At 54.7% G+C, this 25,740-nt stretch overlaps 3 protein-coding genes across 24 annotated transcripts in view; 2 read left to right on the top strand and 1 right to left on the bottom strand.

Moving 5' to 3' along the window:
- Positions 1 to 2,115, top strand: part of CAMK2G (calcium/calmodulin dependent protein kinase II gamma) — a 54,535-nt gene extending 52,420 nt beyond the window's left edge. For all 16 annotated transcript variants that reach the window (XM_068547878.1, XM_068547875.1, XM_068547867.1 and 13 more), the window contains one exon: positions 136 to 2,115. The gene's annotated coding sequence lies outside the window, so the exon portion shown is untranslated. The remainder of the gene's footprint in view (positions 1 to 135) is intronic.
- Positions 2,116 to 2,497: 382 nt separating this feature from the next.
- Positions 2,498 to 10,903, top strand: NDST2 (N-deacetylase and N-sulfotransferase 2). Of its 2 annotated transcripts, XM_068547860.1 has the most exons (16): positions 2,498 to 2,869; positions 3,521 to 3,618; positions 5,017 to 5,058; positions 5,144 to 6,489; positions 6,684 to 6,771; positions 7,091 to 7,245; positions 7,431 to 7,616; positions 7,878 to 8,006; positions 8,138 to 8,320; positions 8,407 to 8,503; positions 8,868 to 8,991; positions 9,119 to 9,293; positions 9,492 to 9,662; positions 9,768 to 9,877; positions 10,079 to 10,181; positions 10,277 to 10,903. In XM_068547860.1, exons 4-16 carry the CDS (start codon positions 5,485 to 5,487, stop codon positions 10,400 to 10,402), a joined length of 2,652 nt encoding a protein of 883 aa, XP_068403961.1. In that variant the 5' UTR covers positions 2,498 to 2,869; positions 3,521 to 3,618; positions 5,017 to 5,058; positions 5,144 to 5,484; the 3' UTR covers positions 10,403 to 10,903. The 2 variants fall into 2 exon arrangements, with proteins under 2 accessions (XP_068403961.1, XP_068403960.1); XM_068547859.1 differs by having other exon boundaries at positions 3,521 to 5,058.
- Positions 10,904 to 11,023: 120 nt separating this feature from the next.
- On the bottom strand, positions 11,024 to 25,145 carry ZSWIM8 (zinc finger SWIM-type containing 8). Of its 6 annotated transcripts, none has more exons than XM_068547856.1 (26): positions 24,654 to 25,145; positions 22,424 to 22,577; positions 22,086 to 22,180; positions 21,742 to 21,914; positions 21,459 to 21,566; positions 21,265 to 21,346; positions 21,024 to 21,144; positions 20,432 to 20,633; positions 20,108 to 20,283; positions 18,736 to 19,729; positions 17,847 to 17,978; positions 17,537 to 17,716; positions 17,251 to 17,434; positions 16,940 to 17,038; positions 16,219 to 16,343; positions 15,531 to 15,771; positions 15,274 to 15,432; positions 14,937 to 15,165; positions 14,470 to 14,759; positions 14,092 to 14,315; positions 13,064 to 13,555; positions 12,631 to 12,814; positions 12,353 to 12,529; positions 12,073 to 12,192; positions 11,639 to 11,749; positions 11,024 to 11,504 (listed from the first exon to the last, which is right to left on the bottom strand). In XM_068547856.1, exons 1-26 carry the CDS (start codon positions 24,859 to 24,861, stop codon positions 11,044 to 11,046), a joined length of 5,721 nt encoding a protein of 1,906 aa, XP_068403957.1. In that variant the 5' UTR covers positions 24,862 to 25,145; the 3' UTR covers positions 11,024 to 11,043. The 6 variants fall into 6 exon arrangements, with proteins under 6 accessions (XP_068403957.1, XP_068403954.1, XP_068403955.1 ...); XM_068547853.1 differs by having other exon boundaries at positions 12,655 to 12,814; positions 24,654 to 24,955; XM_068547854.1 differs by having other exon boundaries at positions 14,191 to 14,315; positions 24,654 to 24,955.
- Positions 25,146 to 25,740: the final 595 nt, after the last annotated feature.

The following is a 25,740-nucleotide window of genomic DNA, read 5'->3' as shown; positions in this document are numbered from 1 at the left end:
TTAAATACTAGCTTCTCCCCCATCCTCCACCCTCTCAGGCAGACTTGACCACGTGTGTAGTGTGTTTAAGTCTCTGGAACTCCTCTGTGTGGGTATTGTCCTCTGTTCTGTTACCACGTCTGTTCTGTTTGACAGGGGCATAAGGAGATCCCAGCCGGAGGTCAAACCTTCGCAGCCAGTGGCTCTGGAGGGCCTGAGTGACAGCGGCAGTCCTGTTCGTTTGAGGTTTAAAACAATTAAATTACAAAGCGGCAGCAGCCAATGCACGCCCCTGCATGCAGCCCTCCCGCCCGCCCTTCGTGTCTGTCTCTGCTGTACCGAGGTGTTTTTTACATTTAAGAAAAGAAGATCGTTTTAAAAAAAAAAAGGGATCCATACCGTGATGCGTTTTAAAACCACCGATAGCCCTTGGGCTAGCAAGAAGGCAGGAGTTTGTGTGACGCCCATCCTGGCACAAGCAATGGGCTCACCTACCAGCCCTGATGCGGTGAGCTCAGCCTCTGGCCTCCATGGACTCAGGGGACCAGGCAAGAACTCTGACAGAATTTTGGGGGCTGGGATGTGATTACAGTCCCTGAGGTGGCCTACCTGCCCCAGGTCTAAGAATGGACGTCTTCAGAATTTGTATACACGCCTAGAATGAGGCTGATGAAGAACATCATGGCCAACAGACCTACTTGGGAGAGAACGCGGAGCTCCCAGCCTGCCGTGGAGGCAGCTGAGAAACAGTGGCCTCAGGACTGAGAAGCAGGGCCCGGACATTGCTGTACTGTACCATTTAGTATAGAAGGGAAGAGAATTGGTGCTGCAGAAGTGTGTCCGCTACAAAGCTGATGAGAAACCTCGTGTTAGTCTGACATGCACTCACTGACTCATCCATTTCTATAGGGTGCACAATGCACGTGGGCCCTGCTATTGAGGCCCCATCCTTGCAGCTGGGAAGTGGGAGGGGTTGCCGCTTTACTTCGTGTTTGTTTTCTTATAACTTAGCAAGAGAGAGCCGGGCCTTGGTCTGGGCTCCCCCTGCTGCCTTTGGCAGTTGTGTTTCCGTGCTGATTTGGACCATCTTTGTCTTGCCTTTTCATGCTGGTGGTCCCTGTGCTGACCCTCATCTGGGCCTGGGCCCTCTGCCAAGTGCCCCTGTGGGATGGGAAGAGTGAGGCAGTGGGATTGAGTGATGGTTGTTTCTATGCATTCAGGCTGCCCTTGGGGCTGCCTCCCTTCTTACTCTTCCCTTGCTGCACGCCCATCTCTTTTCCTGTCTTTGAGATTGACCTGACTACTCGGGCAAGAAGAGGTATCCTCTATAAAGAGACCTCTTTACTGACCAACTGAAGTATAGACTTAACTGCTGGACAATCTGCATGGGCATCACCCCGTCTCTCACCTGCATGTACCCAAAAGAGATGTCCAGAGCCAAGGCTCCTACATTCATTGTCCCTCTTTGTGCTCAAGGAGTTCCATTCCAGGAGGGAAAAATTTATACTCTAAGCAGATAGCAGAGAAGATAATGGAGGAGCAATTGGTCGTGGCCTTGGTTTCCCCCAAAACAACCGTGCAGACCTGTCTGCACAAATGTCTGCACTATTGGGGGATAGATGGGTAGGCCCCAGCTCCCTGGACTGCCTTAAGGAGGCACAGGAGCTGGGAGAAGAGGCAAAGCTACAGGTTTACCTTGGAGCCAGCTGAGAAGAGAGCAGACTCACAGGTGCTGGTGCTTGGATTTAGCCAGGCTCCTCCGAGCACCTCCTGCATGCCCCAGCCCCTGGGCCCTAACCCTTTCCTGCCCTGCAGCCTGCAGTACCACCACGCAGACACCTTCACCACAGGGTTTGGTTTTGCTGGCTTGAAGACAAATGGTCTTAGAGTTCATTAAGACCCATAGCTTCATATGGCTGCTCCAGCCCCACTTCTTAGCATTCTTAATCCTCTTCTGGGGCTAATGTCAGCATCTATAGATAATAGACTATTAAAAAAAAAAATCACCTTTTAAACAGGAAATGAGAAGGCATTTGATGCAGAATTTTTGCATGATGACATAGAAATAATTTAAAAATAGTGTTTGTTCTGAATGTTGGTAGACCCTTCATAGCTTTGTTACAATGAAACCTTGAAGATATTTAATAAAATAACCTTTAAACACTCCATTGTGTTACTGCTGTTGGAGGCTTATGGCCAGAGGCTTAGATTTAACAGCTTGGGTTACAAGGCTTCAGGTGGAGAGGTATACCTTCTCCCACCCCTTTTGGGCCCATTTTAGAATAAGACTTCTTCATAAACTCATCAGCCTCCAATTAGTCCCCCGGGCTGCTGAGGCGACTTTGGAGCGGGGGGAAGAACTCGGGCCCTTAGCGGGTGAGCTCGGAGTCTCGCCCCGCCCCCGGGCCCCGCCCGCGTCCAGGACAGCCCTCCCGCCCCTCAGTGGGCCGGCCCGGCTCCCCCTCCGCCGGGCCGAGTGGAAGAGCCCACACCCTCGGCCCGCCCCGGCTCCGGGAGCCTCGGCGCCGACGCTAGCCGGACCGTGCCACTGCGCAAGAAGGAGGGGGGGTGCCTCTGCCGGGGCGCTCGGAGCCCGCCGTCTATGAGACTGCGGCTCGGCCGAGCGCTGCGGAATACCGTTCGGCGGCCCGGCACCTCGGCCGCGCGGCTGCCCGGCCCGGAGGCGGGGGGGACCCGAAGGGGGGCCGCGAGCGGCTGCGCGGCTCCTCCCCCCGCTGGGAGCGGTGGTTGGGCCTGGCTGCGGCAGAGCGTTCGCTCGGAGATGGCGGAGCCGCCGCGACGCGGCCCGAGGCCCCGAGAGCAGGGAAGCCGGGCAGCCCCGGGACGTGGCGGAGCCCGGGGACAGCGGGGACGCCGCCCAGTCCGCCGGGTGAGCCGCCCTTGAGGAGACCCCCGCTCAGAGTGTGGCCCCCACCCACGGTCCCCGCAGTTCTCCCCTCACAGACTTCCCTCAGTGTGGCCACCGAAACCGCCCGCAGGGGCGTCCCCGGCCGCCCCTCGGGGCGGCCTGCGCTCCCCTCCCCCGTCCCTTCCGCAGGCCGCCCTGGCAGTGGCCTCATTCCCCTCGGCTCGTCCCCTCCGCACGGGGCTCCTCCTCCCCTCGGGGCTCCCCCAGTCCGACGCCCGCCCCGATGTCGCCGCAGACTCCTCCGCGCGCCCCTTGCCCCATTCCCTTTAATGCTCCACGGCCGACTCTCTCCATACCCACCTGTGAGCCCATGTTCCCACCAGCAGGGCCCTCCATCCGCGACCCCCGTGTGCCAGCCCCCCACGCCCGTGTCGCTGCTCGGTCCCCCTCCTCCCGCGGCATCTGCACTGCCGCTCTCCCAGCGCGGGGCCCACACCCCCGCTTTCCCCAGCCCCCACCTCCCCCCCCCTCGCTGTTGCTCTCCTCCTGCTGCTGCGCGCACATTTAGCCCCCTCCCCGCCGCGGTCCCGCTTCAGCATTTATCTTCCCACCCCACATCCTCCCCCAGTACTCCCTCATCACCCCTTCCCTAAATATTGCTGCTTCTTCTAGGTCCGAAGCTAAAATGCACTGGTTAAGACCAGGGCTGGAGCCTGACAGGCCTGACGTTGAATCCCATTTCCTCCACTGACTGAGCTGTGTGATCCTGGGCAAGTTACTAAGTTCCCTAGACCTCAAATTACTCATATGTAAAATGGGAATATTAGTTACCTCTTAGGGCCGGTGTGAGCATTAAATATATGGAAAGCTCTTAGAAGAATGTCTGGCATAGTGTAAGCCCTCAGTAAATGTTAACTCTTATTCTTAACCTCGTGGGTGATGCACCCCCAGTATCTGCTTCCCCACAGTGACTTCTTCTCACTACTGTGTTTACCCCAAAAAGTTTCCTCTAATTCTTAGGATTCATCCCTTCCCATCACCATTTTGATCCTTTCCCAGCTCTCCTTTCGTGCCGATTAGTTTTACCCAGGCCAAAGCAGAACTATTCTTAAGTTGTCTCTCTCAATTCTGAAGGACCCCATCTCTGCTTAATCACCCGGAGATGTATGTGGGGGGGTGGGGGGAATGTGTGGTAGAGAGAGATCTCCAGCCACTGGCCTTAACTTCGAGTGACTAAGGTGGGGAGAGTGACGGTAAAGCTTCTAGAAGCAGTTTACTTAAGGAAAAAATTCTCCGAAATTAGGTCTCCTTAAAACTATTTTCTCATCTTACTGTTCTTACTTCTTCTCTATTATTGATTGGATACTACTTAGGCTCCTGTTCTCTGTCATTCAGCCCCACTCAGTTTGCTCTGTTTTTGTAACAGGACTCAATCCCTAATGTCTCTCCAGGCTAGCTCAGGACCTTTCTGAGCTGTTCAGGGGTGAGGGTGTAGTACCACCTAGGCTAAGTTAGGAAAGAGAACTGGAGTGGATAGGGAGACAAACTCTGGACTCAGCTTTCTAGCTTTTCTTAGGTGCCAGTGATGTGGCCTGCTCTGGGGCTACATTGTTATCACCCCTCCTGACACTGGCACAAGTGAGGTAAAGGGGGGGATGGGTAATTTTTCACAAGCAATGGAAAAGAGAATCCCCAGGTTCTGGGTTTGGAAGGTAATAGAATGATTAGCTAGCACCATTTCTCTTTCCTCTTGAATTTCCCCACCATAGTGTCCACCTGACTGCAATTTCGTTAGTGCTGTTAGCCTGTGGTGTTGCGTTTGATAGATGAGGAAGATTAACAGACACATGAGTTTCCTCTTATCTGATATTTTGTTGGAGCACGGGACTTCTGGGGCTTTCCGTCCCTTCTTCACAGGACGAACAGAGCTCCTACTGGCTGAACAAATGCTCTGTCATGGGTTGGGAACTCCTTTCAGAGCAGGTTCATTTTCAGCCTCCTGGGCTGTTTGGCCTCTTGTCGATGGGAAATTTGTTCCCTTCCAGACCTTGGATATACTGCTTCAATTCTGAGCTTAGCTCAGGGAGGAGAATTTAGACAGTATTCTAAGAAATGGAACAGGCTGTGAAGCTAAAGTATGAGACTCAGATTATGTTGTTCTTCTACAGGAGTTTTTTTTTTTGGAGAACAAACCATCCTGTGAGCAGGAGGTAAGAGAAATGGGGTGAAGAGAGGAATGGATTAATGACACAATTTCAAGGAGAGAAGTAACCCATTGATTTCTCTGTCTTACAGGTAGTGAGGGCAGAGATTGTGAACTTTGCTGACCTCTGATGTGAGGAGCTCAGCCAGGACCAAAGGTGGAGCCTGGCTAGATTTGCATCCTGAAGCCATGGGCCAGTGGGCCATGGTGACCTGAGACCAATGGACTCTGTCCAGTTGCCCCCTGTTGCCCCTTCTACCTCCCCTATCCTATACTAAGGGGACTTGTTTCCACCTTTTCAGGGAACTGACCCTGCAGGAATCCCTTTCCCCTCTTTTCATATCCTTCTACCCTCCCAAGAGAGCCTCAGCCTATAGAACTCCTACCTCCCATCCCCTAAGGTGGTCCCCGTCCCTGCCTCACCTCCCCCGCCATGCTCAAGCTGTGGAAGGTGGTACGCCCAGCTCGGCAGCTGGAACTGCACCGCCTCATACTGTTGCTGATCGCTTTCAGTCTGGGCTCCATGGGCTTCTTGGCTTACTACGTATCCACCAGCCCCAAGGCCAAGGAACCATTGCCCCTTCCCTTGGGAGACTGCAGTAGTGGTGGGGCAGCTGGTCCTGGCCCTGTACGGCCTCCAGTCCCACCCCGGCCCCCCAGGCCTCCAGAGACAGCACGAACTGAACCCGTGGTCCTTGTGTTTGTGGAGAGTGCATACTCACAGCTGGGACAGGAGATTGTGGCCATCTTGGAGTCTAGCCGTTTTCGTTACAGCACTGAGCTGGCACCTGGCCGAGGGGACATGCCCACACTGACTGATCATACCCGTGGCCGGTATGTCTTGGTCATCTATGAGAACCTGCTCAAGTATGTCAACCTGGATGCCTGGAGTCGGGAACTGCTAGACCGGTACTGTGTGGAGTATGGTGTGGGCATCATTGGCTTTTTCCGAGCCCATGAGCATAGCTTACTGAGTGCCCAGCTCAAGAGCTTTCCCCTTTTTCTACATTCAAACTTGGGGCTCCAGGACTACCAAGTGAATCCTTCTGCCCCACTACTGCATCTCACACGCCCCAGCCGCCTGGAGCCTGGGCCACTGCCCGGTGATGACTGGACGATCTTCCAATCCAATCATAGCACATATGAACCAGTGCTTCTTGCCAGCCTTCGGCCAGCTGAGCCCCCGGTGCCAGGACCCTTGCCTCGCCGGGCCCGGCTTCCCACTGTGGTACAGGACTTGGGGCTTCACGATGGCATCCAGCGGGTGCTCTTTGGCCACGGCCTCTCCTTCTGGCTTCACAAACTCGTTTTTGTCGATGCTGTTGCGTACCTCACTGGCAAGCGCCTCTGCTTGGACCTTGACCGTTACATCTTGGTAGACATCGATGACATCTTTGTGGGCAAGGAAGGAACCCGCATGAAGGTGGCTGATGTTGAGGTCAGTCTTTCTTTTTTCTGACTCACATTTCTTTCCTTAGAAGCTGTTTCAAGCTCTGTCCTATCAGACTCCCTTCCTTGATTCTGAGCTTGTCATAGGTATGCTCCCTGCCCTTTCTAGGCAAGAAGAATGCTACTTCTCATTTTTCTCCTTCTGAGTCTCCTGATTTCTCATGTCCCTGCTACTCTTCCCAGGCTCTGTTGACCACCCAGAACAAACTCAGGACCTTAGTCCCCAACTTCACCTTCAACTTGGGCTTCTCGGGCAAGTTCTATCATACTGGTGAGCTTATTCCCCTGCTCCTTCAGCATATCAGTCTTAGTTTGATCTGTCCCTTCACTGTCCATCCTCCTGGGCAGACAGATTGGAGAAAAGGGGCAAGGTTTGGGGTCAGAATGCTGTGAGGAGCTAGCAGTGGGTATGAATTTAGGTTAGCATGGGCGGCTGGAGGGCAGGCTGGCAATCGGGAAAATTAGTTGGTCTTAGGTGGGCAGAGGTCAGCAATGTTGTCCCAAGGATGGAAAGTGGTCAGTGTTGTTACAGAACAAAGGAGGGCACAGGGGCTGACTGGCTATGGTCAGTGGTCAGTGTGTGGTCATAGGGACAGAGGAGGAGGATGCAGGGGACGACATGCTGCTGAAGCACCGCCAAGAGTTCTGGTGGTTCCCCCACATGTGGAGCCACATGCAGCCACACCTGTTCCACAATCGCTCCGTGCTGGCTGACCAGATGAGGCTCAACAAACAGTTTGCTCTGGTGAGACCCTTGGATCTCTTCCCCGTACTTTCTCCCAAAGATGATGCTTCCTTTTCAACCTTACCCTAATGGGGTACCCTTTCCCTACCCTTTCCATTTTTCTTTCTGTGGAGGCATCCCCACCCTCTTTACCCTCTACTCCCCAAACCTCACCAGGTCCTGGTGAGAGTCTCTGCCATTCCCAGGAGCATGGGATTCCCACGGATCTGGGGTACGCTGTGGCCCCCCACCACTCCGGCGTGTATCCCATCCACACACAGCTCTATGAGGCCTGGAAATCCGTGTGGGGCATCCAGGTGACCAGCACTGAGGAGTATCCCCATCTCCGCCCTGCCCGCTACCGCCGTGGCTTCATTCACAATGGCATTATGGTGAGGGACTCCCAATACAGACTTGGATCAAACTCCCACATTTGGACAGCCTCCAACCTGCATTGTCCAAGTTCATCCATATAATCGGGGGTAGAGGGGTGAAAAGTCATAAAGCACATAGCAAGAGCTTTGTTGCTGTAACTTCAGACTGAGTCCTCTACAAACCCAGGGAATCCTAATGCCTCAGGTCTTTTGTCCTTAATCTACTTCTCATTCTACCTTTCAAATCTCATCTGTCCCTGTTTGTTCTTTTCCCTTCAGGTGCTGCCACGGCAGACGTGTGGCCTCTTCACTCACACGATCTTCTATAATGAGTATCCCGGAGGCTCTCGCGAACTAGACCGGAGCATCCGAGGTGGAGAACTCTTTCTGACAGTGCTGCTTAATCCGGTAAGGTGCCGAGAGGAAGGGCTAGAAGACTGGACAGCCAAAGTGTTTGCATACTGAGACTTTTGCTCACCAAGCCCACTTCTGAAGTGGGGTAGGCTCTCCAAATCTGACATGCAGGCACCCCCTTTCAGATCAGCATCTTTATGACTCATCTGTCTAATTATGGAAATGATCGGCTGGGCCTGTACACCTTTGAGAGCCTGGTGCGCTTTCTCCAGTGCTGGACACAGCTGCGCCTACAGACCCTTCCTCCTGTCCCTCTCGCATGGAAGTACTTTGACCTCTTCCCTCAAGAGCGAAGCCCCCTTTGGCAGGTATAGGTGGAGCTCAGGCTGACCTAGAGACGTGATGGGGGTGGCCGTTGAGGAAAAGATTATCTGATTCTTGGCCTCATTTTCAGAATCCCTGTGACGACAAGAGGCACAAAGATATCTGGTCCAAGGAGAAAACCTGTGATCGGCTCCCCAAGTTCCTCATTGTGGGACCCCAGAAGACAGGTGAATCATCCTTAGCCAACTTCTGTTGCCTTGCCTTAAACCCAAAGAATTCTTTGGCCAAGAAACTCCCTTCTCATACCCACCCCTTATTAATCTAGTCCTTTGAGTGATTCTTAACCTGGTTATATATCAGAATCATCTGTTGAGGTTTTTTTTTTGAAAGACCCACAAGTGATTCTGATGCACAATCAAGGCTGAGAACTACCAGCCCTTCCCTGGGCCTCTCTCAGGCTTTCCTTTTCTCGCTCTAGTTTGGCCAAAGGATATTTTACCACCCAGAGTGATTATTTTCTCACCTCTTTCAAGCTGATGTTGTTGAGGTGGATTCTCTCCCACGATGGCCTGGACTTTCTCTCCCATTTAGGGACCACAGCTATTCACTTCTTCCTGAGCCTGCACCCAGCTGTGACTAGCAGTTTCCCGAGCCCCAGCACCTTTGAGGAGATTCAGTTCTTCAGCGGCCCTAATTACCACAAGGGCATTGACTGGTGAGACCTGCAATGCTTCTCAGGACACTCCCTTCCCCTAAACTCCCCCCTTCCAGCTTCTACCAGCACAGATATCTGGCCTCTTCACTCTGCAAATTCTCTGCCTCTCCTCTCTACTACTTCCTAGGTACATGGATTTCTTCCCTGTCCCTTCTAATGCCAGCACTGATTTCCTGTTTGAAAAAAGTGCCACCTACTTTGACTCAGAGGTTGTACCACGCCGTGGGGCTGCCCTCCTACCGCGAGCCAAGATCATCACTGTGCTCACCAACCCTGCTGACAGGGCCTACTCCTGGTACCAGGTGAGCCTGCAGCTAGGCACACATCAGAGCTTAAGAGAGGTGGTGACTGCTAGAGAGACAGAAAGGAATGAGAGTAGGGACACTAAGCTAGTGCCTTGGGGAGGGGTGCCTATGCTGTCTGTTCACTAGACCAAGAGTAAGGGCAGAACAATGCTGTCAAATCACCAATTCCTTGCCTTCCTGTTCCTTGTCCTTCAGCATCAGCGAGCCCATGGAGACCCAGTTGCTCTGAACTATACCTTCTACCAGGTGATTTCAGCCTCCTCCCAGGCCCCTCTGGCACTTCGCTCCCTACAGAACCGTTGTCTTGTCCCTGGCTACTATTCCACCCATCTGCAACGCTGGCTGACATACTACCCCTCTGGACAGGTACAGTTCCCCAGTAGCCCACATGGGGGTCCCCTTCCCCTCCTTTTTCCTTCAGCCCAGAGGCTTCTAAGGAATACAGAGGGAACCACATCCCTGTCCCTTTAGTTGCTGATTGTGGATGGGCAAGAACTGCGTACCAACCCAGCTGCCTCAATGGAGAGCATCCAGAAGTTCCTGGGTATCACACCCTTTCTGAACTACACACGGACCCTCAGGTGGGAGAGCATGACCCAGGGGAGGATGACTCTGGGGGAAGTGGGGAAGCAGGTTGACCGTGTCTGTTTGGAAGAGACATGGATTTACCCTGTCTTGCAAGGAGAGACATGTGTCCCTCTGGGCTGGGAGAGGTAGTGTACATTTATGAGGCTTGGATTTCTTTTCTCTCTGTCACCTAATGGCCTCTTCTTGTTGAGCAGGTTTGATGAAGATAAGGGATTCTGGTGCCAGGGACTTGAAGGTGGCAAGACTCGTTGTCTAGGCAAGAGCAAAGGCCGGAAGTACCCAGATATGGACACTGAGGTAAGCATAAGCCAGGGATAGGGTATCCCTTTCCACCTGTAAGATCTGATTTTGTCCACTCCTCACCATTTCTGACTTCATTTTTCTCCTGTTAGTCCCGCCTTTTCCTTACGGATTTTTTCCGGAACCATAATTTGGAGCTGTCGAAGCTGCTGAGCCGGCTTGGCCAGCCAGTGCCCTCATGGCTTCGGGAAGAACTGCAGCATTCCAGTCTGGGCTGATGTATCAGCCTCCCGTACCAGCAAAAGCCCCCTTCTTCCCTAAGGGGCAAGCCCAGAGCAGGGCCCACAAGGGGGATTAGAGTGGCCTGGCCCCTCCCCCTTCTACCTCAGTGGCCTCGAGGCCTGGGATGGCTAAGGGAAGGGCATCCCTTTCCCATAGCTCTGGGGTCTAACAAAGGGGCTTCCCTTGATACCCCACAAGATGGTACTAGGCACCTCTGGCCCATGGTCTTGGAAGGTGGGGGGGAAATGAGAGGGTCCAGGCAGGGTGTAGAGGAACGTATTAATCCAGTGCTTTCCCTCTTTATCCCCAGCAGTGTATCTATCTATAGTGGCCGTGGGAGGGACCCCTTACTGTGGGATCAATGGGATCTACCTGTGGCCCGGCCTCTCTAATGTCATTCACATTGAATGGGGATGAGGTCGGACGGTGGCTCATAGAGCTGAATATGAGCCCTAGCTGTGGGCTAGAAATGAGTTTAATAAACATCCTTATTTTTCTGTTTTGTCCGCCTCACTGGAGTGGGAGAAACCTAGAATAAAGCAAGTATCAAGACTTTTCCTCTGCCCCAGTTCAAGGTTCATCCACACATGGAAGGAAAGAAGGGAAAGGCCCAGGCAGACGAGAGTAAAAAAGAAGTTTATATATTTATAAATGCCAAATAAATACCAGAGGCCACCCAACGCCCCCTCCCAGACAGGGCTGTCTCCCCCAACCCTAGGCTTCTAGGGTCTGAGACATCTTGGCCCCAAGCTACAGCCCAAGAACAGCTGCCAGCCTGGGCTACCAGGGAACTGAGTGGGGATGATCTGTCCAGCCAAGATTCATTCCCCCTTTGTGAGGGGCCCCCATAGCCACAGGCCTGTGTCCCTGTATAGGGCCCTAGGGGGGCCAGACTCAGGGGGAGAAGGTGGTCATCTCGAGTGAGACCCGCTGCCACAGCTCCTTGGTCTGTTTGCTGCGCTTGAGATTCTGCAGGATGTCGTTGAACTGCATCATGCCCATGGGTGTCAGGCAGAAGGCGCTGCGAGCACTGCGGATCGCGTTCACAAAGTCGTCGTAGTCGGCAGGGGTCAGGTGAATCAAGCGGTGGTGGATGTACTGGAAGATGTGGGGAGCCACTAAGCCACTAAGCACAGAACCAGGCCCCTCTGCCCTGGCGTCCTGGGTGATCTGTTCCCTGCCTGCCCAGGAGGTGTTCCACCCTGCTCCATACTTCCTGGGTTCTCAATCACCTGCATGTATGCCTGCTGGCAGCGCTGCACCAGCTGGTGGAAGGCCGGGGCACGCAGGTGGTTGTGGGCATGAGCGGGGCTCAGCCGCTGCAGCGTCTCCATGACGATCTCCTGCAGCACAAACGGGCTCAGCACCCCCTTGGCTGCCCCCACACAGAACTGGTGCACGTAGTTCACTCCTGGGGGGCAGGGGGAGGGGCATGAGACGGGGGTGGCCACCTCTGCCCTAGGGACCCAACTTTAATCTCTCAGCTCTGGCCTGGCAGAGAGCCTCCCTCCACCCCAGGAGCTGAGGTAGCCCCCCGCCCCTCGCGCACGCACACGTACCCGACCAAGGCCTCAACTCTGAGCAAGAGCTAGGAAGGAGGTCTGGGATGGGAAGGTGGGGGGAGCAGGTGAGGGCGGACAATGGTCCTGGGGAGGGGAGGTGTTACCCAGCTTTGCTGCCAGCCCCAGCAACCATTTGACATCATCAGTGTAGGGGGGGGAGCGGGAGAAGTTGTTGGGGTGATCATTGTGTGCCCGGCGACCCAGCATCTCCAGTGCCAGCATCCCTGGGAGAAAAGGGTGGGCACATGGTGAGGGTGCGTCCTCCACCCTCTACCTCAGCCTGGTACCTGACCCCACGGTAAACCAATTAAGAGGTATGGTGGGGAGGGGTCACGGAAGAGCCTCTGGCTGCAGGTGGGGGCACAGGAAGGGCCCTCCTCTCACCGACACGGTAGGCAGCGTGCAGGTGGTGTAGGCTGTGCGGGTTGACAGGCTGACTGTGAGTCTCCTCCTCGGGTGGTGGAAAACCCCCGCTCACCAGAGGGCTGGGCTGTGTGGGCAGGGCAGGCAGTGAGGCACCCTGGATGGCCGGAAACGTGGAAGCTGGATGGACACTGCTCACTGAGGGTGGGATGAAAGCCACGTGAGGAACTGAACCCAGAGAGGGACAGAGAGGATTCCCTCCCCTCCTCCCCTGCCCGGTGTGCCTCCCCTCCATTCACCTGTTCCCTGTCCCCACAACTCACAGGCCACACTGGTGGGCAGTGGGAGCCCTGGCTCTGTGTGGTAGGGATGTACTGTGATGGGTGCCATGGAAGGGACGGGGAAAGACACAGCAGTGGCGGCAAGTGAGGGGGGGGTCACCGAGTAAGGGTACTGAGCCCCCAGGAATGCAGGATGCACACCCTAGAGGTGGGAAGAAGAAAAAAAGGAAGATTTCAAATTATATTAGGATGTAGCTCTTCCCCATTCGTCCCACAGCTGGGTATCCTGCATTTCTTATATCTTAGTTGGGCTGGGTCCCCCGACTCCCGCCACCTCACCAGGACTCTTGGACAGCCCTCTTATCCTCCCGGAGTACCCCACTCCAACCCCCCGTGAACTCCCAACGTGCTCCCACGTGCCCAGTCTCCCAGTAGAACATCGCATACTCACCTGTGGGTATGCAGAACTGGGCACAGGGAAGACGGCAGGCCGGGGCATATGAGGCATGGGGTGGGCGGGGTGAGCTGGGTGGGTGAGGTATTGAGGGCTGCAGGGCAGGTGGGGCTGTAGAGCAGTGTAGGGGTGCAGGCCAGGGGAATGACCATGCCCCAGTCCTGGACCCGGATATAAACTGGACCCCACCGAGATGACTGGCACCACTGTGGCTGCTGTCACTGCTGCTGCCGCCGCCGCCACTGTAACCGGCTCAGTCCCTGGGCCCCCCCTGCCCTCAGGCAGCCCCCGCCCAGCCTCCCCAGCTGCCCTGATCCCACTGGCACTACAGCTTGTAGCCCCTTCACGGGCTGTGGATGAGCCACCTGCTGTTTGCTCATATAGCCAGAACCACTGGTGAGCAACCTCAAACAACACTTCAGGGTATACGCCCCCACCCTTAGCCGCCTCTTCCACTGCCATGCAGGCCTTCTCCAACATCAGGTTATCCTGGAAGGGAGGGGCAAAGAGGGTTAAGGGGGAAGGGCTTTACTCAGGGACAGTTTTAGATGACATTCCAATGTCTCCCTCAGAGTTGGCTGGTTCCTGGGGAGGCATCTAAGGTCAGGGCCAGTGCTCAGAGTCAGTGTCAAGAGCAGTGAATGCTTCACACAGACAATAAACAGATACTTGTTGACCAGGAGAAGTCAAGACCCAGGTTACAGTCCCAGTTCCAAACTAATTTAGCTACTCCCAGCCAAGTCCCATCATCTCCCTGAGGCCTTCCCTAAGGACTCCATCCTGGTGATCATCTTGGTCCCTAGACTATAGGCCACGTTTCCTTACCTATGAACTAGGAATAATCCTGTTCTCAGAGTTGTAAGGTAAAGAATGTAATAGATGTGAAAGCACATTACTATGTCAAGTGTCACCATGAGAGGACCAACTGGATAGTTTGTGAACTCCAGGATATGGGAATCAGGAGCTGGACCCAACCTCCCTGCCCAGATGTCCCAAAGCAGGTCCGCAATTGCCTGTAAAAATACCTGCTCCTTGCACTGCACCAGGGCCCGCTGGATCTCATTGGGGTTCAACGCATGGGCATGAGGCAGGCAGCTTAGGGCTAGTTCCGCCGCCGCCCTCACCATATTGGAGTCTCGTGCCCGTGATGCCCTGTCAGCCAGGGATGCAACCTCAGGGGGTGTCAGGTGCCCATCCCAGCATTCTACCAGTATAGTCAGGGCTGCGCTGCCAATCTCCATTGCCTGGCCTTCAGGAAAAGGAGAGAAAAGCAGAGTGGGGTTAGCACGGGCAATGGGAATGGGAATGGCGTCTCTCCTATCAGGTCAGTAACTCCACAAGGATAAGACTTATCACCATCGATTAATCCCCTTCCCATACCCAAATCAAGATGCTGGATTTACCTGTAATCCAGGAAACGTGGGAAGAATAAGTACGTGAGAGCCAGTTGGGAGAAACAAAGTTGTGCAGGCCAAGGGCGTAAAGCCCAATCTCGAAGGCGCAAAGGTGCAGGTTACGGTGAGGACCCTGGTGGCCCCCTGAGGAAGATGGATGTGTGAAAATGGAAGTGCTGCTGTTGCCCCCTGCCTTGATCAGCACCGTCTTCGCCAGCTCGAAGTAGAAGTGTGCAGCTGCCTCTGACGGCTGATTGGGTACATGGGGGGCATGACTCTCAGGACGGCGGCCCTTGTACCTGAAGGGGCAATGGGGTAGGGACAGGGATTGGGGTTTCTCTGAGGTGGGTGTCCAGGTAGGTTGGAAAAGACCAGGGTAAGTGAGGATGCTGACGGAGACAACAGTTGGATTACACTAGGGATATGGTTCTCGGGGTGGGCCAGGTCAGAAGACAAGGGTATTTCTTCCCACTGACCTGCCAACTTCAACTGTCTTCGCCCGGGCCCCTCCACTGGCACTGGCCCGGCGACTTCCGCTGGAGGACGAGGAGCCAAGGGAGTCTGAGGAAGAGCTGCTAATGCTGTCACTGTCCTGTCCTCGACCCCAGGAGGTAGGGGCCCAGCCCCCTCGAAGTGGCCTCCGGCTTAAGGTTGGGGAGCTATCCGACGTCGTTTCAGGGGCACTGCTGTCAATGCTGGCCATGCCTAACCCCCCCCCCCAAGACAAGTCAGTCTCAGAAGTCAGAAGCTCCAGAAGTCAGACTCCAACCTTCAGGAATATCCTTCCCTCCATGTCATCCCACGGGTTGTTACCTGTGTGCTTCTTCTTAGGCCGCCCTGGTGAGCCCCAGCCCCGTCCATTGTAGCCTCCACGGCTGCCAAGTGCCAAGCGGCTGGGAACCTTTCCCTCTGGTCTTGGGGTCAAAGCTGCCTCAGATGGGAGACCCTCACAGGGGGAATGTGGGGAACTCTCTACGTAGGGAAGACAGGACACTGGGATGAGCCTGGGAAAGGGGGGCCCAACACAGCTCCATACCACTCATCCCCCCTGCCCAGTGCCCCCACCTCACCAGGCACATTCTTCTCTGTGAAGCCCTCAGTGGGGCCTGGCCCAGCCCCTGCCACACTCCCTGGCTGAGCAGGCCCTGCAGAGGCTGAGGTCAGAGGTTGCAGGGCCCCTGGGGCAGATGGGCCCCCATGCTTTGAAGGAGACCTCTGGCTGGCTGTGGCCGGGCGGCTAGATGAGTAGAACGAACTCAGTGTCTGTGGTTTATGCGTCTGGCTCTCTCGGTCCAAGAGTTTGTCTAAGATCTGAAAGACAGAGAAGCGGTGACTGGATGCCCTTTAGCTCCTGACTTCTATTACTTTTCTTTCTCCTTGAAACAGCTTAATACTTCCTCCTCAGGAAGGCTTTCCCAGTTCTAACCACAGGAGAACCTGCTGGAAGACAGGGGCTGGCTTACATATCTTGGTATCCCCTATAACATTTACCACAGGACTAAGTATATTGATATTCAATATATATTGAGTAAATGAATGAATGAACAACTTTATGCCCCCTGCTTCTCTTCTTCCACCCCAAGCCCAAGCATTCCTATAAGAACCATTGGTCTCTCATGTTCTTTACGAGGTGTTCCCAAGATTCCCCCGGTATCTCCTGTAGGTAGAATAGCCCTTCCATTATACTAGAAACCCCTGAGAAAGGTGATAAAATTTGCTCTCTCTGCCTGTCGAAATCCCAGTACCTCAATCCCTTACCTTTTTGAGTTTGGCCTGGTCGTCTTTGTAAGTGATCATTAGTGCTAGGGCCAGGTCACCCTTCTCCCGACGTGTGCCTTCACATAGCAGGGGATGCTCTGCCTCACTCACTGTTGTCTTCATGCCTGTGAGAAAGAGACGCTCATGGGGGTTGTGAGTGGCCATAACTCGCAAGACAGCCAAGGGTAAACAGGCCAGGGCTCCCCAGCCACCAGCATGTGAAGTAAGGAGTTCTCCTGGTCCAACCCCCATTTCCTATGGAAGGTGCCCACTGCCTAATACATCCAGCCTAAGCTCTGGTCTGCTTTTTAAGACCTTCATAATTTGGCCCTCTCTGTCACCCCAACATATCCATCACTTCAGGGAAGTTGGGCTCCCCACTCTCATGAAGACTTGATTGCCCCTGTGTCTTTATTCACAGTGTTTTGTCCCCCTACCTAGAACTTAACTGATCTTTTAACCCATATTCCATACTCTATCCCCTTCTTAAGGCCTTTCCCTAGAGTCCTGTTTTGCTGTCCTTATAACACCCAACATTCATAGCCCACGTTTTTGCCCTCAATTCTTCAGTCTCATAGGCACTATGTGTCATGGCACATACACGTCATGCTGGCTTTCCCCTTACCATAGAGCCCCTTCAGAAGAGGGCCCATGTCTCGTGCACTTCAAGGCCTGGGCCAGGCTTAGCTCACAGACGTGCTCAAGACACTGAGAGACTCACCCAAGGCAGCAACTGCTGCTTCAAATCCCAGCTCCTCATCCCCAGGCATCTCGTTGTTCCAGTTGCGACTTGGGGGCCGGGAACCCGTGGGAGAAACCACTGGATAAAAGTTGGGGTAAGGTAAGCAGACAGAAGTAGCATGGGACAGAATGAAAAGGGAAGAAACCCAAGACGCTCATCATTCCAGACCCTTGCATGAAGCTGCCCGATGCTTCTTACAGGCGATTCAGAGCCTTGGGGCTCTTGATTTCTCTTTAGAGAAAGCTACCCCTGCCCCAGTTCCCCACTTTCTGTAGTGTCAGGCATCATACCTGGAGTACAGAGAACATCAAAGATGAAACTGGCCAACATGAGAGGCAAAACAGGCCGATAATCACAGAGTGTCCCCTCCCGAAGCTCCTCTGCCCGGCAGCGCACGGTACTCATCTCACTCGGACCCAGAGGAATCTTCTTGAGCAGGGTGGCCACCTCAGACTCCTGATATGCCAGCTTCACCTGAGGGCATAGGGAGGAGCTAAGACCTCAATCACCCCAATGGAGATCAAGGTGTGAGTGTCTGAGGAGATGGCAGTGCAAGGTTCAGATAGAACCTCTGACCTCCAAGGCCTTGGTGGAAGCTGGGGGCCGCTGTAGCTCCAAGGCAAACATGCCCACTCGGAAGGCCAGGTTGTGGTGCTCTGGGCGCTCACTTAGCACCGTTAACAGGAAGGCCGCCTTGGTCAGGGTGTTGGTAGCCACCCAGGTCTGACGGCTTGTAGATACCTTGTTCTTCTTGCCCTAAAGACGGAAGCACAGGAGGCAGGCAGATGAGTCTGACTCGCCTTGGTGGAGGGAGGAGACTCTAGCCTGGGGTGGGGCGTGGGAGAGGGTTATGGGTAACTGGGGAGGCAGGGGGGTTCTCTCTCACCTTGGCAGGGGGCGGCTCTACCTTGAGGTCAGGTGGGTTGGCTAGCAGGTCCTGGGCAAGCTCCACGGTGAGGCGGGAGGCCTCACTGCTATAGCCATGCGCATGCAAGGCCTCAGCACAGGCAAATAATATCTGGAAAGAGGACATGGGCACCAAACATGTTGCAGGACACCATACTCACTCATGCAGCAAATATCCCATGAGCACTCGCTATACACTGGGCCCTATGCTAGTCCTGGGTATACCACAGAGACTCACAGCCCATTAGAGAAAGACACATAAACACACAAACAGGTGTGAAGCTGGCTACTACTGGGAAAGGTCCAGAAGGGAGCAGATGGGCAGGATACCTCAATGGGACTTAGGGCAGAGGGGCAGTCTCAGGGAAGACCTCCTAGAGGACATGATCTCTAAGATCTCTGAGCCCTGAAGAAGGAACAGGGGCTAACCAGGTAAGATAAGGGAAGAATATTCCAGACAGAAAGGCCAATCCGTACAAAACTATGGACGTAAGAGAGAGCATGGCAAGCTACGGGAATGGCTCAACTGAGTGCAGTGTAACTGACATAGTAGCTAGATGAGGCTGGAGAAGCAGGCAAAGTTCAGAATAAGTGAAGCCTCATAGGTCATGCCAAGGACCTTCATCTTCACCCTAAGGGTAATGGGAAACCACTGAAGAGTTTTAAGCACCAGAGTGACAAAATCATACATTCCAGGAAGATCAACATGGAGAGAAGAGAATGGACTGCAGGCAGCGAGGCCAGTTAGGAGCCTGCTGCAGGATTCTAACAGTCACACAACAGTCCTGTCACTCGCAACCAGAGGCAGGCGGTCCCTCTCCCAGCTATGGCTAAGAGGCACCCTCAGAGTCCCCTCCAAGCCCCCTCACCTCCATGCGGCTCTCCTGTTCCAGTGGCTTCAGTCCGGCAAACAGGTCGTGTTCCTCCCCAGCCCCGCCCTCAGCCTTCTCCTCCTCGCCCCCAGCCCCATCCTGAGCGTTCAGATAATATGCCTGGTAGTCATCCTCCTCCTCTCCAACCACAGGGGCTGCCTCTTTGGTTTTAGGCAGCCCATTGCCACTCTCATCTGTGGAAGCGAGGTCGTCCCGGGTACAGAGCTCCCTGGGCAGTAGGCCAGGGGGGCCAGCAGAGGCTGTGGAAGGCTCAGGCCCTTCTGAGAAGTACACGCCACCATCTTCTTCATAAGTATCTGGAGGTTCAGGAAGGAAGGTAGAAGGGCCTCGGGAGCCACCAGGGTGAGGGCAGGGTGGTGGGCTCTCAGGGAATCCACCAAAGGTGCTGGCCTCTGCGCCCAGGGCCAGGCTGCTATCATCCAGGCTCATCTCAGCCAGATCCGGCTCCAGGGAGCTGTCTTCACTGCTCAGCCGTCGCTTGCTCCCGCTGCCTGCTGAGCCCTTGCCCCCACTGCCAGCCCCCCCCAATGCTTTGGCTTTGCCCCCACCTGGACCCATCTTATGCAGAGCCTTATCTCCCCCCTCGGCCGAGAGGCGGCGGGGACCCCGCTGCGACGAGAGGACCCCCTCACCCAATCCCTTGCGCTTGGCCCCAGGCTCCTTGGGCCGCACAGCTGGCTCGGCAGGAAGAGGGCGGGGCCGCTCCCGGGATTCTTCCAGGCCCCCAGATCGGGAGGCACCTGGTCGAGGGGGCAGGGCTCGGGCCCAGCACAGGGCCAGCTTCCTGTCAGTGGCACTGTAGGTGACACCGGGAAGGGGGTAGGCCTCTTCCCAGTTGAAGTAGCAGGCCTCCACCGCCGGCCGGAAGCCAGGGAAGAGCCGCTCCAGGGTCTTCTTGTGCTGTCCCCGCTTCACGTTCTCAATCACCTTCAGCTGCCACTGGCGCAGCTGCACACACAGCTCCCGGCGGCTGTGGGAACAAAGCGGCAGGTTGCCAGGAGGGCGTGTGGGGCCTACACTGCACCGAGCAGGGACGGGAGGAAACGGGGAGATGGTATTCCCCGGAAGCCGGGCACAGGGAAGGACCCCAGGAAGCGCTTCTTGAGCCAGCCCCATAGACATCACTCGAATACTCAGGGATTTGGGAAAGTGGGTTATTTAGAGGGGGGATGGAAGAAAGCCTCTCAGGAAAAGAACTCATAAATCACTGGAAACCCTAATGCTCAGCACCTCCCATTTCCCTAGGACTAGAAAAACGGTACGTGTGTCTATGTACGGGAGATGAGGGCTCGGTCTGTCCAGGGCTGGCCCCATCTCCGGGCGGTGGTGAGCCGTGGGGGAGACTCACCGCTGGGGGCTGAGCGCAGGGTCCAGCACAGCCAGCCTCCACAGTGTGACCATCTCGTCACACATGCTGGCGCACGCGTGGGCCGCCACCTCTGACTGCCCGTTGCTGCGGCCTGTGTGCCCACTGGCGCTGCTGTGTGAGGCTGAGGTGCGCACGCTGTACCACCAGCCTGTTATCTGGAAACAAAGAGGGCTCTGAGATGAACCTAACAACTTAGAGGAAGACAGAGGAGCCCCACGCAGTGTCCCTGTCAGCAAGAGGGGAGTGCGGTTAAGGGAGGGAGAGGATGAGCCAGCACGGGCCTCCCGGGCTCTGCGGGATTACCTGTTCGTAGGTGAGGCACTGGTCGGTGAGGATTTCCAACAAGGGGGCAGCATTGCTGTCTCTCCGCTTGAACATCTCCCGCACGATGCTAAGCAAGTTCCAGACTCCCTCTGGCTCGCGGCCCCTCAGTGGGCGCAGCAGACACGCCCATTCAGCAGCGGCCGGAGGCTCCGTGGAAGACAGATACATGGAGTTCACATCACTGTGAAAGTCGCAGAGTGGAAAATGATGACCCTAAGATGGGGCTGAATAAAGCAGGTGAAAGAGCAACAGGACTTTGACACAAAAGGGGTCAAAATACAAAGTACAGGGGACAAAGTATGACCCAGACAAAAATTCTTAATCGCCCTCTGCCTCAGTTTCCCAATCGCTGAAAGGAAGCAAAATAACTCCTGCTCTACCTAAGGACAGACCACTCTGTGACTACATAAAATTATCATCACCCACTGATCTCACTAGTGACATGTATGCACCAGGCAGTGTACCAGTGAAGGGTGGGAGAGGTAGGCATTACTAAAACAAAGAAGCTGTCCATGGCCCGAGGGATGCGCCCCTCCCACCACAGACACAGGCATGAAGAGATCCTGTTTACCTGAACACCACAGGGGAGGGGCCACAGAACTTGTGCAGTGTCTTCTTGATGTTGTCAGTGAGTGTCGATTCATCCAAATACCAAGTACTCTGATCGGAGGCAGAGGGCCCTGCTGTGGGGTCTGGGGGTGACAGGCAGTCAGTCACCTAGAGGTAGGAGCCTGGATTTGCCTTTAGTAAGTGGCGCTCTGAACCCCCAAGCTTGCTTTCTTCCTGCTGCCCTTCTTTCTCACCACACTCACCTGGGGCTCCACATACTGTATTAATGGCTGTTGACTGGGAGGAAAGGAGTTCATCCAGGAGACGCTGGGCTGTGGGCAGGATCTGAGGGGGAAAGGGACACAAAGGCAGAAGTGACCCAAGGAGGCCTGGGCCTAACAGGAAGGCTGATATGCAGCCCTGGACTAGTCAGAGAGGGTGTGCCAACCTCCCTCACCTGCTGAGGGAGCTCACTGATGAGGTACTGAGCAAACTTCTGCAGCTGGTCCCTCTGCAGCCGAGACAGGGACTCTGACACTGGGGCCCGCAGGCAGACTGCAGAAGCCTGAAGGGAACACCGAGAGAAATGAAACAATCTGGGAAAAGGCTTGCTGACATCGGAGGTGGGGACAGAGAGGCAGAGTAGGGGAGGAGAGGGGGCTCACATTGTGGCCAGGCATGCAGCAGAGAAGGGGGGGTGGAGCGGAGAATAGGGCCAGGATAAATTGGGAGGGCCTCACGTTGTGGATGCGGAAGAGACAGAGTGCCACGACGTGGGTGCACCATTTGGCCCCAGCCCCACAGGTGCAGCTGCAGGAAGTGACCCGGCAGCGGTCAAACATCACAGCCACGTTGTAGGCCCCTTTGGGGGGGACCATCTGAGGTGGCACCACTGTAGCACTCAGGTGGAACCCTGGGGAGAAACATCGGTATGGTCAGGGAGAGCCACCAAGACACAGTTCTCTGCCCTTGACCCTGGCCCTGCAGTTCTTCAGACAACCCGCTCCAGCTTCTTGCAGTAGTTCCTTAATTCTTAACACGGGGTGGGAGGAGCAGGAAGTACCAACTGGTGAGGGACCCTTACCAATCTGCAGGGGGTCCTTCACAGCCCTCATGCGGAATAGCTGATCCCCTCGCTGGAACTCATCTGCACTGCCGTTGGCCAGGCAGGAATACAGTCTGGGAGTGAAGAAGACATGGCCACAATGCAGCAGATACCCTTCCACAGACCCTGTCAGAAACCACCATGCCCCGGGCACTCTCCTCAGTGTCACACCGTGCTGGGGAAAATCCCAGGTACTCCCTGCCCCGGCTGCCTCCTTACCGCAGCCCCAAGTACGGTGCCCTTTGTTCCGTGGGAAGCCCAGCGCGCGGTGTGGAACATCAGGACCCCACTCCCCACCGTCAGTCCTTTAGCCTCACCGAATATCCTCTTCATTCTCAGGGAAGCTCCAAAAAGCAATTCGGAGTTGGAGCTGCTCAGGCACCGGGGGGTAAACTTTCTCCACCACTTCAAATGGGATATGAAATGCCACCTGTTTTGCTGACAGCTCCACCAGTGGGATCACCAGTCCATCTTTGGAAACGAAGGTTGAGGTAAGGGGAAAGAGGAGGGGAAACAAAAAGGGCCATGATTACTTGGCACCAATGCCAGTGCCACATCTTGACGCACCCCACCCCCCCTTCACTATGAAGGAAAGAGGACATCTGGATGAAAAACCAAGGGACCCTCCTGTCAGGATACACTAACCCTTAAGACTCCATCTGGGGAAGGGGAGCTAAACAATCCCCAGCCTACAGCCTGCTAGAAGATACCAGGGATATCCCAGAAACTCCTGGCCAAACAGGTGTGTCCCAGGAGCCTAGCAAGTAATGAGTCTCACCTGGCTTGTCATCTAATTTCCCATATACCTAGCACTTGAGATTCATATTACATTGTGTATATATCTCTCCTGGCATTCACTTCTCTAATTGCTTTTACTGTCCCTTTCTTTTTTACTATCCCTTTTTTGTTTGTTTGTTTTTACTATCCCTCTAAATGACTCCATGCCTCCATCTAAGGAGGGAAGATAGGCCAGAGCACGGAAGAGTTAAGAGAGGGACCTCCAGAAGCAAGAGAGAGTCTGCACTTTCTTTGGTACACCTGAGCCCTGGCTTCCCACAGTGGATGCCCTGGGGTGTGGGCTGGGGGTGGAGAGGTTACCCCAAGGGAACCTGGCTGCCACTCACTCCTGGACTCGCCTGGAGTAAGATGGAGTGACCATTCAAAGTTTCCCACACTGTTTTAATCAAAAAGCAGTGAAACGCAACAGACTGCATATCTCACCAAATTGCTAGTCAGATTAAAAGACATATACAAAATCATGGTGCTGAAAGGAACCTTTCTAAAAAAACAGTCAATCTTCTTATTTTATAAATGAGCAACTGAAAAAGGGTAGGGTTGGCGGGGGGGTGGGGGGGAATGCCATGCTTTCCTAGATTTTAACCTGTTCAGAAAGATACCAATATATTGAAAATCTTCACCACCATCTTCAGTTACTTCCCTCAAAGTGAGGAGCTCTAAGTCTACCCGCACATGCAAATATGAAAGAAGCAGAGAGCCCATAGAAGACCCACAGCGAAACTACCTATGATGTGTGTGTGTGTGTACAGGGCATATGCTATCTCTCCAAATGAAGGTAAATATTACCACTCCTAAACAGTGACACATGTAAATTTCTCTCTGTCCCTAAGGGGTGCTGGAAATCTCTCCGGGGCCGTTTGGAAAACAGAACCTTAGAATCCAGAGTAGAATCACAAATTAAACCCCTCAACTGGTGAAAAAAGTCCACTTCCAATGAAGCTCAAACTGTGCCTTGAGGAAGGCAAGGAAAGAATATGGTGAGTCCTGAGTCTGCGGGGCTTCTGTTTTCACTCTCTTCTCCATCCTCTTTAATAAAAGCAAAATTCTTCACAGCACTCATCAGAAAGACCCAAGGATGAAAGAAACTCAAGTGAAAAGCAAGAAGAGTGTTTCACAAGACTCCAGAGTCAAGTACCCACACTCTTCCCCAGGCCCCAGATGAAGGAAATCTAAGGCTTTAGTACAGTGGTCCCAGGCTTGGCTTCTGACAGATGTTCAATATGGTCAGGAACCAAGCCTCTGATCTAAACCTATGTGACATCTCCTCTCGTAGGCCAGTTCACCTCCACTTTCCTCTGGGTGGAATCCCTTCTTCGTGCAGCGGGGACCAGACATCATCACCTTGAATCAAGAAGCTCCCAATACACTTTGCAATGGGGTGACACACCTCAAGTGGTCACTTCTTCACAATCCGGGCCCTACCCACATTCTTTTCTATTTTCTGGCCTGCCTCAGGCTGAACTCGGTAAGTACTCCCAAGTCAAAGAGGGAATTCTTCTCCTTTACCCCATCTCTTACGGCAAATAAACGACAGAAGATCTACTTTCTGTCTTTAATCCTATCCAACCCAGGATTTCCCAGCCATCACTCCAACACACACACAAACACACACACACACAGGGAAGGTGTGGAGAAGGCAGCCCCAGGAAGACCGGAAAAGCGAGTCCTGAACAGCTCTCGAGCAGGGACAGCTCTCGAGCAAGGCCGGAGCAGGGCCTGCCCGCTCCCCTCCTTCCAGCTCACCCTCACCTCGCATTCTGGTACCGCCACTGCCACCTCCGCCACCGCCGCCAGTGGGGGAATTGGGCCCCGCTGACTGTTTGCGCCATCCCCGCCAGTTCTGGCAGAGGCTCTCGGCCTCGGAGATGAAAGAACAGAGCGAATCCTCCTCAAAGCGGTCCGAATCCTCGAAAGAGAAGCGCTCTCCGTCCTCCCACTCCGCGAACATCAGCTCCATGGGGCCCGCACCCCCCGGGGCCGGGTCCCCCCCCGCGGATCCGGGGCCTGGGCCGCCGGCCGGGGGCTGTGGGGAAGCCCGGGGCCTGAGGGGCGAGCCGGGGCTGGGGGTGGCCGGGGCGCTCAGGGCGGCCGTGCCGGGCGAGGATCTCAGGCCTGGGAGAGATACGGGACGGGGCCTTGCCCAACTGCGAGGTGTGAACGGGGATCGTGGCCAGTCTCCGAGAGTCAAGGCCCGGACGAAGCGCTCGGCAGCCGGGGCCTCTTGGCTGCTGCGGCGCCGCCTCCCCCATCAGCTGATCTGAACTTCCGGCCGCGCCGGCCACCACCACTTCCGCCCTCACGCGCCCAGGAATCCGAGCCGGGACGCGCGGATATAAGGAACCTGTTTAATTGCTACATTTCCTACTTTTTTTTCTCGAGCCCACCCCCCAGACACCGTAAGAGGAAGCCAACCCCCAAAAGTATACGAAACGACTACAGATCCCAGCAATAACCCGGCGTCCATAATGTCCCGAAGGAATAAGCAGCCGCCACGCATGTCGGGAGTTGTAGGCTGTCAAGAGACAAACACAGGAACCTTTGGGTGGAGTTATTGTCCTAACTCCAGATAGGCCCCGGGGCCGCATCACCTTCTGGGAATTGTAGTTCAGAAACCTGCATTCCAGAAGACTTTTTAATGGGGTTTAATTGGCGAAGCAACAGGAAAAGAAGGCGTTTGATTTCAGGAGATGGTTGCACTGTTTGTCAGTGGGGCCTTTGAGTTCAGGGGTTCCTAGTCTTTTTTTGTGCCATGGGCCGTTTAACATCCTGGTGAAACCCCTAGACCCCTTCTCAGATTGTTTATAAGTAAACAAAATAAAAGAATTACAAAGGAAAC

The sequence above is a fragment of the Eschrichtius robustus genome, chromosome 7, assembly GCF_028021215.1.
Source record: "Eschrichtius robustus isolate mEscRob2 chromosome 7, mEscRob2.pri, whole genome shotgun sequence".
NCBI lineage: Eukaryota > Metazoa > Chordata > Mammalia > Artiodactyla > Eschrichtiidae > Eschrichtius > Eschrichtius robustus.
Note: the sequence above shows the minus strand (reverse complement) of the source record. Positions and strands in the feature narration are given on the sequence as shown.

Coding starts and splice junctions, on each gene's coding strand:
- NDST2 (XM_068547860.1), top strand. CDS start 5,485: ATGCTCAAGCTGTGGAAGGTGGTACGCCCAGCTCGGCAGCTGGAACTG. Junction 8,321..8,406: donor AGCGAAGCCCCCTTTGGCAG/GTATAGGTGGAG, acceptor CCTCATTTTCAG/AATCCCTGTGACGACAAGAG. Junction 9,294..9,491: donor GGGCCTACTCCTGGTACCAG/GTGAGCCTGCAG, acceptor CTTGTCCTTCAG/CATCAGCGAGCCCATGGAGA.
- ZSWIM8 (XM_068547856.1), bottom strand. CDS start 24,861: ATGGAGCTGATGTTCGCGGAGTGGGAGGACGGAGAGCGCTTCTCTTTC. Junction 17,717..17,846: donor TAGAGCCGCCCCCTGCCAAG/GTGAGAGAGAAC, acceptor TTCCGTCTTTAG/GGCAAGAAGAACAAGGTATC. Junction 12,193..12,352: donor GCACGCTGCCTACCGTGTCG/GTGAGAGGAGGG, acceptor CTTTTCTCCCAG/GGATGCTGGCACTGGAGATG.